General features: G+C 49.6%; 1 protein-coding gene across 3 annotated transcripts in view; it reads left to right on the top strand.

Annotated features, from left to right (window-relative positions):
* asic1b (acid-sensing (proton-gated) ion channel 1b) overlaps positions 1-15,181 on the top strand; it is a 365,289-nt gene extending 350,108 nt beyond the window's left edge. For 2 of the 3 annotated variants that reach the window (XM_055664318.1, XM_055664316.1), the window contains 4 exons: positions 3,434-3,525; positions 6,782-6,861; positions 8,107-8,211; positions 9,292-15,181. In XM_055664318.1, the coding sequence (XP_055520293.1) occupies positions 3,434-3,525; positions 6,782-6,861; positions 8,107-8,211; positions 9,292-9,396 (382 nt within the window). In that variant the 3' untranslated portion in view covers positions 9,397-15,181. The remainder of the gene's footprint in view (positions 1-3,433; positions 3,526-6,781; positions 6,862-8,106; positions 8,212-9,291) is intronic. The other variant, XM_055664317.1, reaches the window with a different exon arrangement.
* The last annotated feature ends 1,736 nt before the right edge of the window (positions 15,182-16,917 follow it).

Here is a 16,917-nt window from a genome sequence, read left to right as displayed (position 1 = left end):
GGGATTACATGGTACCCGTGGCGGCACAGAGAGTGGTGAGTCTGTGGAATTCTCTGCCTCAGAGGGCGGTGGAGGCCGGTTCTCTGGATGCTTTCAAGAGAGAGCTAGATAGGGCTCTTAAAGATAGCGGAGTCAGGGGATATGGGGGAGAAGGCAGGAACGGGGTACTGATTGGGGATGATCAGCCATGATCACAGTGAATGGCGAATGGTGCAGGCTCGACGGGCCGAATGGGCCGAATGGCCTCTACTCCTGCAACTATTGTCTATTGTCGGTCACATCTGCCTTCCTACCGCGGGGGGCTGCTGCTTCCGTCACAGAGCTCTGCGCTGGCGACGAGTACCATGAGGTTTTGTGGGGGGGTTGGGGGGGTGAAATAGCAAAGTGAGGCTCCATTCACTGGATCCAGCGGATGGTCACGGTACAGAGAGTCTAACCATGGAGCCATTCATAGAAGCTCAGAGCATTTGGCACATTGCAGCCGCCAGAAGCGACAGGCCAGTGTTGGAGCCACGACATTTTGATGTTACATCGGTGACACCAGTTATATTCTTCTAACATTGTCTTGGGAATCTTCCAAGGTCATTCATGAACCATTCTCGGAGCCACTAAATTTTCTATCTGACGACAGTGACACCACTCGACCCGAAACATCACCTATTTCCTTCGCTCCACACAGATGCTGCCCCTCACCCACTTAGTTTTTCCAGCATTTTTTGTCTATTCACGGAAATTCCTCTCACGTTGATGCTGGAGCCTCCCAAGGTTAATGGCGCAATCTAAATCCAGGAGCCTTCCAGTGGTGTGAATGCCCGCGGTGGCAAGTGACTTTGTCCTCTGTGCTACTTCGTTCTAAAGTCCTAACGCTTGCCTTTTTCCATCTCTCGCTCCTTGTTCCTCCACTGTGCTTGCTTGGCGCATCCATTTCTGCTGCAGCAATGGGTCGCGCTGAATCCTTCTCATCGTTCCTCTGTGACTGTGCGGCTCGCAAAATGCTTGCCTGTAAACGCAAAGCACACGGCGATTTCCCCGGCGGCACGGTGCACTCTCGAGGCGGTGCAGAAAGGAGACTGAGTGGAATTTCAGGCCTGAGAGATACAGCGCGGAAACAGGCCCTTTGGCCCACAGAGTCCGCGCCGACCAGCGATCTCCGCACACTAACACTATCCGACACACAATGGGGACAATTTACAATTTTACCAACCCAATTAACATAGAAAATAGGTGCAAGAGTAGAGGCCATTCGGCCCTTCGAGCCTGCACCACTCGCCATTCAATATGATCATGGCTGATCATCCAACTCAGTATCCCATCCCTGCCTTCTCTCCATACCCCCTGATCCCTTTAGCCACAAGGGCCACATCTAACTCCCTCTTAAATATAGCCAATGAACTGTGGCCTCAACTACCTTCTGTGGCAGAGAATTCCTGAGATTCGCCACTCTCTGTGTGAAAAATGTATTTCTCATCTCATAATTAACTTACATATCTGTACGTCTTTGGAGCGTAGGAGGAAACCGGAGCACCCGGAGAAAACCTACATGGGTCAGAACGTACAGACTCCATACAGGCAACATCGTAGTCAGGATCGAAACTGGGTCTCTGGCGCTGTGAGGCAGCAACTCAGTACCCCGTTCCTGCCTCCTCCCCATATCCCCTGACTCCGCTATCTTTAACAGCCCTATCTAGCTCTCTCTTGAAAGTATCCAGAGAACCTGCCTCCACCGCCCTCTGAGGCAGAGAATTCCACAGACTCACAACTCTCTGTGAGAAAAAGTGTTTCCTCGTCTCCGTTCTAAATGGCTTACTCCTTATTCTTAAATTCTTAAATTAGATTCACCAGAATGATGCTGGAGTTTAGAGGGTTAAACTGTGAGGACAGTTTGAATTGAACCTTCATTTATTTCCATGAATGTAGAAAGCTGGGGGGGGCGGGGAACTAATTGCCTGAGGCATCTAATTGAATGGCAGAAGAGAGAATAAAAGGCATTCTCCTGGTTACTATAATCAACAATCTAATGCCCCTGTCCCACTTAGGACACCTGAACGGAAATCTCTGGAGACTTTGCGCCCCACCCAAGATTTCCGTGCGGTTCCTGGAGGTTGCTGGAGGTTGCAGGTAGTGGAAGCAGGTAGGGAGACTGACAAAAACCTCCGGGAACCGCACGGAAACCTTGGGTGGGGCGCAAAGTCTCCAGAGGTTTCCGTTCAGGTTTCCTAAGTGGGACAGGGGCATAATAGATCATTTCAGTTTCAGTTTAGTTTATTGTCACGTGTACCGAGGTACAGTGAAAAGCTTTTGTTGCGCTCCATTCACAGTGTACAGATACATGATAAAGGGAATAACGTTTAGTGCAAGGTAAAGTCCGATCAAAGGGTCTCCAAAGAGGTAGATAGTAGTTCAGGACTGCTCTCTGGTTGTGGTAGGATGGTTCAGTTGCCTGATAACAGCTGGGGAAGAAACTGGAGCCGTGCGTTTTCACACTTCTATACCGTTTTGCCCGATGGGAGAGGGGAGCCCAGTTGGACGTTGCATTGGAATTCCATAAGAGGTCAAGGCTCAAAGACAATGCCAGCTTTTTTAATAGAGACCTCAACATGTTCATAGGAACCAAAATGAAGAGTAAAAATAACATTGTTAGCGCAATGTCCTTTGTGTCAAAACTTTGCTTTTCAAAGTTGCCAGTCTTGGGTTTCCCCCGTATTTGAAATTGCATATAATTGTTTGCACCATCTTACACCCGTGGTGAAAGACTCATGAAACGTCGCCTCCAATTCCCCGCCAGCCAGCGTCATTCGCAATTTGGCAAGACCACGTTTCAAACGTTGAGCCAAACTTCTCCGGTTGGCCTTGACCCAGGGCAGCAGCAGAAATAGTCTGAGGTGCCACTGATGTTTACAACGTTCCCCTCAACTCGCAGGAAGTCATTGAATGGCTGAGTGGAGGTAGATCCCTCTCTTAGAGTCATAGAGTGATACAGCGTGGAAACAGGCCCTTCCGTCCAACTTGCCCAATGTCCCAGCTACACTAGTCCCACCCGCCCAAGCGTTTGGCCCAAACCTGTCCTATCCATGTACCTGTCTTAACAGTTTCTTAAACGATGGGATAGTCCCAGCCTCAACTACCCCCTCTGGCAGCTTGTTCCATACACCCACCACCCTTTGTGTGAAAAAGTTACCCCTCGGGTTCCTATTAAATCTTTTCCCCTTCACCTTAAACCTATGTCCTCTGGTCCTCGATTCCCCTACTCTGGGCAAGAGACTCTGCCCGAACTATTCCTCTCATGATTTTATACACCTCTATAAGATCAACGCTCATCCTCCTGTGCTCCAAGGAATAGAGTCCCAGCCTGCTCAACCTCTTCCCAACACAGCTATCTTTTATTATCAGATGCATGGAAAATTGATGTGATGCCATTTTCCTTCTTTTCAAGGGAGAACATCCTTGTGCTGGATATCTTCTTTGAAGCACTAAACTATGAGACGATTGAACAGAAGAAAGCCTATGAGGTTGCTGGCTTGCTGGGTGAGTGTTACCTGGCCACACATACACAACCAACCCCAAATAACAAAACCCCATTAGTACTAATACCGCCATTAGTACCAATACTAGCACTAGTACTAATACTAGCACATACTAATACCAGTACTAATACTAATACCAGTACCTGTAGTAATACTGGCATTCATACTAATACCCGCAATACACAACCAACCCCAAATAACAAAACCCCATTAGTACTAATACCACCACTAGTACCAATACTAGCACTAGTACTAATACTAGCACATACTAATACCAGTACTAGTACTAATACTAACACATACTAATACCAGTACGAATACTAATACCAGTACCTGTAGTAATACTGGCACTCATACTAATATCAGCACTAGTACTAATACTAGCACATACTAATACCAGTACTAGTACTAATAACAGCACTAGTACTAATACTAACATATACTAATACCAGTACAAGTACTAATACCAGTACCTGTGGTAATACTAACACTCGTACTAATACCAGCACTAGTACTAATACTAGCACATACTAATACCAGTACTAATACTAATACCAGTACCTGTAGTAATACTGGCATTCATACTAATACCAGCACTAGTACTAATACTAGCACATACTAATACCAGTACTAATACTAATACCAGTACCTGTAGTAATACTGGCATTCATACTAATACCCGCACTAGTACTAATACTAGCACATACTAATACCAGTACTAGTACTGTTACCCGCACTAGTACTAATACTAACACATACTAATACCAGTACGAATACTAATACCAGTACCTGTAGTAATACTGGCACTCATACTAATATCAGCACTAGTACTAATACTAGCACATACTAATACCAGCACTAGTACTAATACTAACATATACTAATACCAGTACAAGTACTAATACCAGTACCTGTAGTAATACTAACACTCGTACTAATACCAGCACTAGTACTAATACTAGCGCATACTAATGCCAGTACTAGTGCTAATACCAGCACTAGTACTAATACCAGCACATACTAATACCCGTACTAGTACTAATACCAGTACCTGAACTAATACTGGCACTCGCATTAATACAAGCACTAGTACTAATACTAGCACACACTAATACCAGTACGAGTACTAATACCAGTACCTGTACTAATACTGGCACTCATACTGATACCAGCACTAGTACTAATACTACTATAACAATTACAAAAACTAATGGTACAAAGTTTTGTTTAGTTTAGAGATACAGGTCCTTCGCCCCACCAAGTCCATGCTAGAATGGGCGTGTTGGGCCGAATGGCCTCTTGCACTAAGTTGTTCGACCGTTCTGTGAAAGGGTCACCCTGGTTGTTGCTTCACACACAATGTGGAAGTCCACATACTATGGTCAATTCTTGGATCCAACAAGACGAGATGCTCTCGGTTTTGAAGGACTTGAGCTAGATTTTAACAGTAAGTTGAGGGTCTGTTTGATCCCTTTGGACTTTTGAAACCCAATGCAAAGAGATGTATGCTCTCATTCTTTCCCCCTGTTCCCCTTGCTATTGATAAATCGTTGAAGAGTACAGCACAGGAGCAGGCCTTTTTTTTTTTTTTTTTTTTTTTATAATCCTTTGGAACCCCCACAATGTCCATGCTCCATTAAACTATTATACAATTATGATACAATCCTTATTGAGGATACATTCAACACCCTGCGGAGCCCAGCGGTCCCGAAACTCCCTCAGGGTGCCCACAGACAGGGCGTATTCCCTTTCTAATCCCACCAGGAGCAGGCCCTTTGGCCCACAGTGTCCGTGCTGAACATGATGCTGTTAAACTGACCTCCTCTGCCCCCACGTGGTCCATATCCCTCCATTCCCTGCATATCCACGTGCCTATCTAAAAGCCTCTTAAACACCACTATCGTATCTGCCTCCACCCCCACCCCTGGCAGTGCGTTCCAGGCACCCACCACCCTCTGCTGCCCCGCACACCTCAATTGGGGAATGGGCACTGGTGTATGTAGGATAGAATGGGTGATCGCTGGTGGGCGCGGACTCGGTGGGCCGAAGGGCCTGTTTCCGCGCTGTATCTCTAAACGAAACTAAACTAGTATGAATGGGTTTACGAAGGAACTGCAGATGCTGGAAGATCGAAGGTAGACAAAAATGCTGGAGAAACTCAGCGGGTGCAGCAGCATCTATGGAGCGAAGGAAATAGGCAACGTTTCGGGACGAAACCCCAAGGAAATAGGCACCGTTTCGGGACAAAACCCTTCTTCAGACCCGAAATCCTGAAGGAAATAGGCAACGGTTCGGGACGAAACCCTTCTTCAGACCCGAAATCCTGAAGGAAATAGGCAACGTTTCGGGACGAAACCCTTCCGGGTTTCGTCCCGAAACGCTGCCTATTTCCTATGGGTTTCGTCCCGAAACGTTGCCTATTTCCTTCGCTCCATAGATGCAGCTGCACCCGCTGAGGTTCTCCAGCATTTTTGTGTATCTAGTATGAATGGGTGCTCGCTGGTCAGCACGGACAAGGTGGGCCGAAGGGCCTGTTTCCACCCTGTATCTCTGAACTAAACTACTGCAGGTGCAATGGAAGAGCGGCATGCTTTCAGAGAGAGACGAAGGTCTTTTCTGGGGGATCTTATAGAAACTTACAAAACCCATAAGGGGTTGGACAGGCTAGATGCAGGAAGATTATTCCCGGTGTTGGGGAAGTCCAGAACTAGGGGCCACACACACACAGAGTTTAAGGATAAGGGGGAAGTCTTTTAGGACCGAGATGAGAAAATAATTTTTTTTCACACACACAGAGAGTGGTGAATCTGTGGAATTCTCTGCCACAGAAGGTAGTTGAGGCCACACAGTTCATTGGCTATATTTAAGAGGGAGTTAGATGTGGCCCTTGTGGCTAAAGGGATCAGGGGGTATGGAGAGAAGGCATGGATGGGATACTCAGATTCAGATTCAATTTAATTGTCATTGTCAGTGTACAGTACAGAGACAACGAAATGCATTGTCTCCATACTGAGTTGGATGATCATATCGAATGGCGAATGGTGCAGCCTCGAAGGGCCGAATGGCCTCTACTCCTGCAACTATTGTCTATGTTTCTATGTCTTGAAACATATTCTTTCTTCACCATCGGCTCCGCGGGAGTACAGGCACATTGTGACAAGCTTCCAGCAAGCTGTTTTGATGTAGTTCACGTGGAACAAGATGACACTGCCAGTTAGCTGCACTAATCAGGATCTTCTGTGATTTTGTGTTCGAAGGTGACATCGGAGGGCAAATGGGATTATTTATTGGAGCGAGCCTTCTGACAATCCTGGAAGTCTTCGACTACGTGTATGAGGTAAGTCGTAAATTGCGGTCGCGAAGTAAGGGCGCCGGTCTTATTAAACTGCGAATGCACGAACTTCTGCATTTCAGAGGCAGCACACATTATGGGCTGCACGGGTGGCGCAGCGGGTAGAGCTGCTGCCTCACAGCGCCAGACACCCGCGTTCCATCCCGACCACGGGCACTGTCTGTACGGAGTTTGCACGTTCTCCCCGTGACCTGCGTGGGTTTTCTCTGTGCTCCGGTTTCCTCCCACACTCCAAATTGTACAGGTTTGTAGGTTAATTGGCTTCTGTAAATTGACCCGCGTGTATGGGGAGCGGATGAGAAAGTGGGATGACATAGAACTACCACTTTCGGGGAATAGAACCCGCCACAGATGCTGCCTGACCCGCTGAGTTACTCCAGCACTCTGTGAAACGTCACCTATCCATGTTCTCCGCAGATGCTGCCTGATCTGCTGAGTTACTCCAGCACTCTGTGAAACGTCACCTATCCGTGTTCTCCACAGATGCTGCCTGACCCGCTGAGTTATGGTGCAGCAGCATCTATGGAGCTAAGGAAATAGGCAACGTTTCGGGCCGAAATCCTTCTGGAAATAGGCAACGTTTCGGGCCGAAACCCGGAAGGGTTTCGACCCGAAACGTTACCTATTTCCTTCGCTCCATAGATGCTGCCTGCACCCGCTGAGTTACTCCAGCACACTGTGAAACGTCACCTATCCATGTTCTCCACAGATGCTGCCTGACCCGCTGAGTTACTCCAGCACTCTGGGAAACGTCACCTATTTCCTGTTCTCCACAGATGCTGCCTGACCCGCTGAGTTACTCCAGCACTCTGTGAAACGTCACCTATCCATGTTCTCCACAGATGCTGCCTGACCCGCTGAGTTACTCCAGCACTCTGTGAAACGTCACCTATCCATGTTCTCCACAGATGCTGCCTGTCCCGCTGAGTTACTCCAGCACTCTGTGAAACGTCACCTATCCATGTTCTCCACAGATGCTGCCTGACCCGCTGAGTTACTCCAGCACTCTGTGAAACGTCACCTATCCATGTTCTCCACAGATGCTGCCTGACCCCCGCTGAGTTACTACTCCAGCACTCTTTCATATCGGAAAAGATGTGTCCCTGACACATCAGGGATGATGGTTTCCACAGATGCTGCTGGCTGTCATTAGGAAGCCATGTTGCGTCCGGCACCATGTGACCAGTCAGGTGATCCCCTCAGTGACCATCGGCCATTTTCTGTTATCAGGTGTTGAAGCACAAACTCTGCGGCTTGCTGAAGTACGGCAAACAGCAGAAGCGAAACAACAACAACAAAGGAGTCACCCTGAGCCTGGATGACATCAAGCGCCATGCAAGTATCACTCTCTTCACTCTGTGGTGTTTGCATGTTGCTTTGTCGCATAGCTCCAGCATGCCCATTAGAGGAATAGATCGGGTAGACGCACAGAGTCTCTTGCCCAGAGTAGGGGAATCGAGGACCAGAGGACATGGGTTTAAGGTGAAGGGGGAAAGATTTAATAGGAATCTGAGGGCTAACTTTTTCACACAAGGGTGGTGGGTGTATGGAACAAGCTGCCAGAGGAGGTAGTTGAGGCTAGGACTATCACATTGTTTAAGAAACAGTTAGACAGGTACATGGATAGGACAGGTTTGGAGGGATGTGGACCTAACGCGGGCAGGTGGGACTAGTGTAGTTGGGACATGTTGGTCGGCATGGGCAAATTGGGTCCCTTGTTCCTATCCTAAAGCTTTTATCCTCCCTCTTTCCAGAACAACATGCCAACTGGCATGAGTTACCCTGTTAGATCACCTAATCCTGTTCGGGAGACTAGTGTCCTGGGATTTTATATGTTTCTATGAGATTTCCCCTCATCCTTCTAAACTCCAATGCTGCTAAACTACAGTGGCCCGCGTGGGTTTTCTCCGGGTGCTCCGGTTTCCGCCACAGTCCAAAGATGTACAGGCTTAATTTTTTTTTTTTTTTTTTTTAATCATTTTATGTACAACTTTTTTTTTTTTTTTGTTTTTTTTTTTTTTTTTTTTTTTTTTTTTTTTTTTCTTTTTTTTTTAATCATTTTATGTACAACTTTTTTTTTTTTTTTTTTTTTAATCATTTTATGTACAACTTTTTTAATCATTTTTTGTTTTATAACTTTTTTTTTTTTTTTTTTTTTTTTTTTGTACAACTTTTTTTTTTTTTTTTTTGTTACATTGAAAAAAGATGAGAATAAGAAAAAGAAGTTAGATAGTAGGGTGTAGGTGTTTGTAGGTTAATTGGCTTTGGTGTAAATTGTAAATTGTCCCCAGTGTGTGTGGGACAGTGTTCGTGTGCAGGGATCGCTGGCGGGCGCCGACTCAGTTTCCGCGCTGTTTCTCTACACTAGGCTAAACTTTGACCGTTGGCGCATGGCCTTTTCTTCTCCCACCACAGAACCCATGCGAGAACCTGAGGACCCACCCAGGCGGGATGACGTACCCGGCCAACATCCTACCTCACCATCCGCCCCGCAGCACCTTCGAGGACTTCACCTGCTGATGGCGGCGCCGACCACACGTCCGGCCACGACTGGCAACACCCACATCCCCCCCCCCCCCCCCCCCCCACCCACTTATCCCGCCGTTCAACGAGCAGAGAGGAGACTGGGCCAGCCACGGAGATGGGGGGGGGGGGGTGGGGGTGGGGAGCTGTCCAAACCTGACCTACCAAAGTCATTGAACAAACCTTCTGGAGACAACACTCAAACGCAAAGCAACAACCCGCCTCCACGCTGAACGGCAGTCTTGGGGATGGCGGTTCCGTGGACTCTGCTCACTAACTTTTCAAACAAAGAAGAAGAAGAAAAACAACTTTTTTCTCTCATCTAGAGTCATATTCCAGTTTTGTAAAAGGGATTTTTTATTCACTCTTTCTCGTAAACGCTCGTTCTGTAGGCCGCTTGTGTTACCGTGTGTGATCATGTTCTTAAGCTTAAAGAGAGAAGCATTTAGACTCCATCATCCATCATCCCGTGTGATCACCAGTCATTTTACCGCCATTTTGCTTTTGTCCATCGGCAACCTTGTTGGTCCTGTCGCCAAATGGTCACTTTACACTAGAGTCGGTTGGAGAGAGCGGGGGGGGGTAGGCAGGGCAGTGCAGGTTCTGTGAATGGGTTGGTGCATTGGCGAGTTCGACCCCACCGAAACACACGGTCGCCGCGGTGAATCGGTAGGGACCAGTGACATAGCCGGCTGCTAGCTCATCCATTTTGTTCTGCAAATCCCGAGCTTCCACCAGCTCCTGCAATGCCCTCGCTGCTCAGAGTGCTGAGAGTCGTTGGGCCCAAACACCACACTTCAGTGGCCGACCTGATCCCCTGGGTGACGATCAGATGGCCATGGGGCAGGGTGCCTGCCACCAACGAGGGGGTGGCGCAGCGGTAGAGCTGCCGCCTGCAGCGCCGGAGACCCCGGGTTCCATCCTGACCTCGGGTGCTGTCTGTGTGGGGTTTGCACGCTCTCCCCGTGACCTGCGTGGGTTTTCTCTGAGATCTCCGGTTTCCTCCCACACTCCAAAGATGTACAGGTTTGTAGGTCAATTGGCTTCTGTAAATTGTAAAATTGTCCTTAGTGTGTGTGTGTGTAGGGTAGTGTTAGTGTGCGGGGATCGCTGGTCGGCACGGACTCGGTGGGCCGAAGGGCCTGTTTCCGCGCTGTATCTCTCAACTAAGAAAAACTAGAAAAAAGTACCTCGAGTCGGGTTTGGCTCTTAGATCGAACCTGGACTTCAGGAAGAATCTTTTCTATGTTAATTTATTGATCAATAGATAAAGGCAAGGACAACTCCTGTTCCCTCCTTGTGTTTCCATGGGGTGCCATTAGTCTGGTATGTTCCTCCACTCTCTCCGGCGACCTGCCGAGCTTCTGGTAACGGTAGGAGAGCGTTCAGGATCTGTGTGTGTGGCCCGCCTCCACCACATCGAGCCTTTGACCCACGGGCGGAAGGTAGACTTATCCTGAAGCGAAGGCGGACAGAAAAAGCTGGAGTAACTCAGCGGGACAGGCAGCGTCTCTGGAGAGAAGGAATGGGTGAGGTTTCGGGCCGAGACCCTTCTTTCACATTGTCCTGATGCGAGCTCCCTGATAGAAGACCACAGCCTGTTTGAGACTGTAGTGTGCGGTGACCATTGATGTAGATGATCTTGGCTCAGACCTGGGTTCATTCCCACCCCTGTATTATACTCTTACAAACGTGCCATGCAAGATGTCATGCATCTGATGTTTGAAGGAGAGTTTCCACAGAGGCATCTATCTGTCTGCATGAATCTGTCTTCTGTCTCCGATGACGAGAGTCATGCGAGGCTCGGTACTAACTGTGACGCTCGCGGGCATTTTAAATGACTGTCAGAATGAGAGGATGTGGTGGCAGTGAGTGGGACTACCTGCCGCAAAGACCTCCGTGGACCGTGCGCTGGTTATGTGAGAGCTGAGAGCCGTGCAGGACAAGGGGCTGTCAGACACTGAGAATCAGCCAAGCCCCCCTGTGACAAGCAACAGGAGCGCAGACACCCACAACAGCAACAAAACAGGTGCCAGTGTTGGCCGTCCGGACTTAGGACGTCCTTAAAGTGAGCACAGGACATGGCCGTTCCCAGGGAAACCTCCGCCCATAGGTCCTTGCCAACACCACAAAGTCAGCAACGTGCTTGGGCTTTGAGTCGTGTGTGTGTTCCCCTCCCCCCCCCCCCACACTTTGATCGGTGATTGGTTGCACATTGAAGGTGACCCACCAATAGACAATAGGTGCAGGAGTAGAGGCCATTCGGCCCTTCAAGCCAGAACCGCTATTCAATATGATCGTGGCTGTTCATCCCCAATCAGTACCCCGTTCCTGCCTTCTCCCCATGTCCCCTGACTCCGCTATCTATAAGAGCTCTATCTAACTCTCTCTTGAACGCATCCAGAGAACCGGCCTCCACCGCCCTCTGAGGCAGAGAATTCCACCAGGTTTTGGGCCCCATATCTGAGGAAGAATGTGCCGGCTTTGGGAGGGGGCCCAGAGGAGTTTTGCGAGCATGATCCTGGGGGAGATTGGGTCGATGTACGACGGCACTGGGCCTGCACTCGCTGGAGTTTAGAAGGATGAGACGGATAATTGAAACGTACAGAATAGTGAAAGGCCTGGATAGAGTGGATGCGGAGAGGATGTTTCCACTAGTGGGAGAGTCTAAGACCAGAGGGCACAGCCTCAGAATTATAGGACGTTCCTTTCGCAAGGAGATGAGGAGGAATTTTTATTTAGTCAGAGGGTGGTGAATCTGTGGGATTTGTTGCCACAGACGGCGGTGGAGGCCACAAGTCAGTGGATATTTTTAAGGCAGAGATAGATTGTTGATTAGTGCGGGTGTCAGGGGTTATGAGGAGAATGGGGTTGGGAAGGAGAGATAGATCAGCCATGATTGAATGGCAGAGTAGACTTGATGGGCCGAATGGCCTCGTTCCGCTGCTGGAACTTAATGCCACATTGCTGTTGCAGTAACAGCATTGGTGGTTTTTTGTTAAAGCAGTTTTGCATGTGGAAAGTGCAGTGCTGTGGGACTCACCACCCACAGTGGCCGAATCTTGCCTCCGCCTGGTGCCTGCTCTCACGAGCCCACGGTGAAGAGTCACGATGACAGACGCACGGGGCTGGAGTAACTCCGCGGGACAGGCTGCATCTCGACAGGAGGAATGGGTGGCGTTTCGGGTCGAGAGCCAGACGCTGACAAGGGGTGTGAACAAACGGATAACGTTCCCCCCGCCCCTTCGAGATGAGGACATTTTGGGCTGATTAAGCAAGACTTGTCAGTGGTGCAGTTGGAACGGGCTGGCTACATTTAACAAAGGGACGAACAGGCGCACTGCTTTCAGCACCCTCTGTTCTGAAGCTTTGCCTATGTGGAGCGCAGATTAAGATTTGCTTCCCAAATAAGGCAGGGCACATGCTTCCAACGGCCCATCCCACTTGGGCGTCATTTGCATGTAATTTACGCAAAATCATTTGCCCGTCACGACATGCACAGTGCGCGTGGTGATGTAGGCAGTCGCGCGCGGCGCCCCAGGATTTTGGGATGTACAAAATCTTCGCGTGACACGCAAATGACATCCAAGTGGGACGGGCGTTTTGCTTGATGCAGGGAGGAAGGTGGAGGAGGGAGTGCTGGCAGTTCAATCCACAAGACACAGTTTTCCAGGCTGTTTCTTTGCATCCCCCCCCCTCACCAGAACGTCCCACTTTGCCCCCTGGAAAGGAAAGATTGCAGTGAGATAGATAGATCAATGTGGTCTGGTCCGGTTGTTCATCGTTGCCGAGACTTCACGCTGCCTTGCCTCCCATTCCCCATGAGTGGCGGCCAACAGGAAGAGCTCGGACAAGTCCTTCGAATGTTTATATCGTTCGGTGGGCGAGATGGGAGAGCGATATCTCGTGACCGGTGCCGCCATATAACACCAGAGACATCCCCATCGCCTTGCATCCTCGTCATTTAAGCTTAACGTGCTATGTATAGAAGCCATTAGACGCCTGTAATACTGCAAAGCTACTGTGTCATTCCTTATTACTGACTTCAGACTGCCTTTACTTGTATGGGAAACAAAGCAAACATTTAACATTGGATCTATATGTACTATGTACAAGTTTTATTCAGAAAAAGCACAAGGTAGTGTAGGAGGATGGTCCACTATCATTGTCAACCGTGATGGGAGCTGCAATGAATGGTTTCTGTAGCTGAAGCAAACATTGTCACTTCTTCACCTTTGGTTGTCATCTTGCGATATTTTGCTGTCCTGAAAGGTTGGTCTCGATTCAGATTTTCGCCCAATGATCAAAAACGTGATTTTTTGTTTTGTTTTCACTGGGAACCTTAGGATGTTTAAGTGGGGAGCCAGCGCGAGATTCTTCTTCACTGCTCCCCAGATCCTCTCCAGTTTGGTTTTTTTTTTTGTGTTTCATGTTGCTTCACCTCAGCTAAAAATGGCCGTTCTGTGAAACAAGCATTACATCGGTGGCAGTGTTTTCCATCCCATCCGCGAGTCAGGGTGGACTTACACAAGTGAAGAGGTGACCTGCTGAAGAATTGTTCGATCCTGAGCAGTTCAGGTCAGTTTTGGATATACACACACACACACACACAGTCATAGAGATAGGAGCTTTCAAATCACAAAGATCATGGCTTCTTGTGGGGAAACCAATTTTCAAGTATATTGTACCTGCCGTCAGCAAAGATGCCCTTCTTTACATATATGATATTAATAAATATATATCATAGTATGCCATTGTGAATGTGAAGTGTTTTCATTATTGGAAAGTGTCGGCCTCTCTTGATCCCTTTTCTCTGGCGTTCAATGTTCAACCTCCTGGTCCAAAGGCAGAGAACAAGCTGGAGGCGATTTGCGGCCTTGCACCCACATTGGCAGCGGTAGAGTCGCTGCTCCACAGCGCCAGAGACCCGGGTTCAACTCCTGACCACAGGTGCTGCCTGCATTAATGTTGTACATTCACCCCGTGACCTGCGTGGGTTTTCTCCGGGATCTTCGGTTTCCTCCCACACTCCAAAGACGTACAGGTTTCAGATTCAGATTCAATCTTTATTGTCATTGTGCAGTGTACAGTACAGAGACAACGAAATGCAGTTAGCATCTCCCGAGAAGAGCGAACATAGAGTAATGAGCAATAAATATATATACGTACATACAGTCGTGGTAGTGCAATTTTTCTGGGGGAAGGAGTGACTGGCAGTCACCAAGGTGCAGAGTTAAGTTGTGTAACAACCGCAGGAAAGAAGCTGTTCCTGTACCTGCTGGTCCTCTCCGGCAACGGAGAGACCTGTAGCGCCTCCCGGATGGTAGGAGGGTAAACAGTCCGTGGTTGGGGTGAGAGCAGTCCTTGGCGATGCTGAGCGCCCTCCGCAGACAACGCTTGCTCTGGACAGACTCAATGGAGGGGAGCGAGGAACCGGTGATGCGTTGGGCAATTTTCACCACCCTCTGCAATGCCTTCCGGTCGGAGACAGAGCAGTTGCCGTACCATTTGGTAAGGATGCTCTCGATGGTGCAGCGGTAGAAGTTCACCAGGATCTGAGGGGACAGGTGGACCTTCTTCAGTCTCCTCAGGAAGAAGAGACGCTGGTGAGCCTTCTTGACCAGTGTTGAGGTATTGTGGGTCCAAGAGAGGTCATCTTGTAGGTTAATTGGCTTGGTATTACGATAAATTGTCCCCCAGTGTGTGCAGGATAGTGTTCGAGGTCGGTGTGGACTCGGTGGGCCGAAGGGCCTGTTTCCGCGCTGTATCTCTACAGTCTAAAGCAAGCACACTTGGTGACAGTGTACAATTGATGAAGCATGCGGCGAATGCCATCAACTATCGATGTGTCTACACGTCCCTGTTAAAACAGGAGGAGGCTAAAAGAGGTGAAGGTATTACGGGCAGGGTTGGTAACGAGCCAAACGGCCAGCTAGAGAACATGAATGATTGCATGAGCAGGGACTGTCAATATCTACACCACCTGTTGCCATTCAGCCATTTTAAATATCGACCGTTGGATAAGGCAACGTTGAAGTTGTTTCTCCGAGTGTCTCAATGCCCTCGTTTGAAACGTTCCGAGCTTCCGCAGTTTTTAAGAAGGAACTGCAGGTGCTGGAGAAGCTCAGCGGGTGCAGCAGCATCTATGGAGTGAAGGAAATAGGCAACGTTTCGGGCCGAAACCCTTCTGGAAATAGGCAACGTTTCGGGCCGAAACCCTTCTGGAAATAGGCAACGTTTCGGGCCGAAACCCTTCTGGAAATAGGCAACGTTTCGGGCCGAAACCCGGAAGGGTTTCGACCCGAAACGTTACCTATTTCCTTAGCTCCATAGATGCTGCTGCACCCACTGAGTTACTCCAGCACTCTAGACGTTGCCTATTTCCTTCAGGTTTCGGCCCAAAACATTGCTATTTCCTTCGGGTTTCGGCCCGAAACGTTACCTATTTCCTTTGCTCCATAGATGCTGCTGCACCCGCTGAGACTGTTGTCGAACCTCCAAGCTTCTGCAGACTGGAGGGGAAGACCCGCGTCATCCGAATCCAAGAGCGAGCTAGATTAGGGCTCTTAAAAGCTAGCGGAGTCAGGGGGAAGAAGGCAGGAACGGGGTACTGATTGTGGATGATCAGCCATGATCACATTGAATGGCGGTGCTGGCTCAAAGGGCAGAATGGCCTCTACTCCTGCACCTATTGTGTATTGTCTAATGTTCCCCGCACACCACACCACACCACCCTCCGGAGGGAGCAGCTCGGGCGATCGGAAGAAGACGGCAGCCAAACCAGAGCCGGTAATGCAAGCGACGTGGCTGTGATGGAGTGTACACCATCGCATCCTGTACCCCGCTGCTTCCCACTGCCCCCCAACATCAGCCCCTCCTCATTGCCTGCTCTGCACTGGCAGGGAGGGGGCGCGGGGGAAAGCAGCACATTGATGGGTGGAGGGAGGGCGCCGTGTCCACACGCGAGGGGAACCGTGTCCACACGCGAGGGGAACCGTGTCCACACGCGAGGGGAACCGTGTCCACACGCGAGGGGAACCGTGTCCACACGCGAGGGGCACCGTGTCCACACGCGAGGGGAACCGTGTCCACACGCGAGGGGAACCGTGAACCGTGTCCACACGCGAGGGGAACCGTGTCCACACGCGAGGGCACCGTGTCCACACGCAAGGGGAACCGTTTCCACACGCGAGGGCACCGTGTCCACACGCGAGGGGAACCGTGTCCACACGCGAGGGCGCCGTGTCCACACGCGAGCGGAACTGTGTCCACACGCGAGGGCGCCGTGTCCACACGCGAGGGGAGCCGTGTCCACACGCAAGGGGAACCGTGTCCACGCGGGCGGGAGGGAGTGACAAGGCACGATGGTCTGCGTTGCTGGAGTTGCGCGACTGCTGTTGAAGGCCACGCTGCCGTCTGGCCCACCCGGCAGGAGGCAGTGAAGGCGCATGTCTGCTGCTGCCGCCTCTCACTTACCCCGGTCAACTCCACGCTCTCCTCTCAGCTCGGTTGTCGGTT

The sequence above is a fragment of the Leucoraja erinacea genome, chromosome 40 (genome assembly GCF_028641065.1).
Source record: "Leucoraja erinacea ecotype New England chromosome 40, Leri_hhj_1, whole genome shotgun sequence".
Classification (NCBI taxonomy): domain Eukaryota; kingdom Metazoa; phylum Chordata; class Chondrichthyes; order Rajiformes; family Rajidae; genus Leucoraja; species Leucoraja erinaceus.
This window is presented reverse-complemented; position numbering and strand designations above follow the sequence as displayed.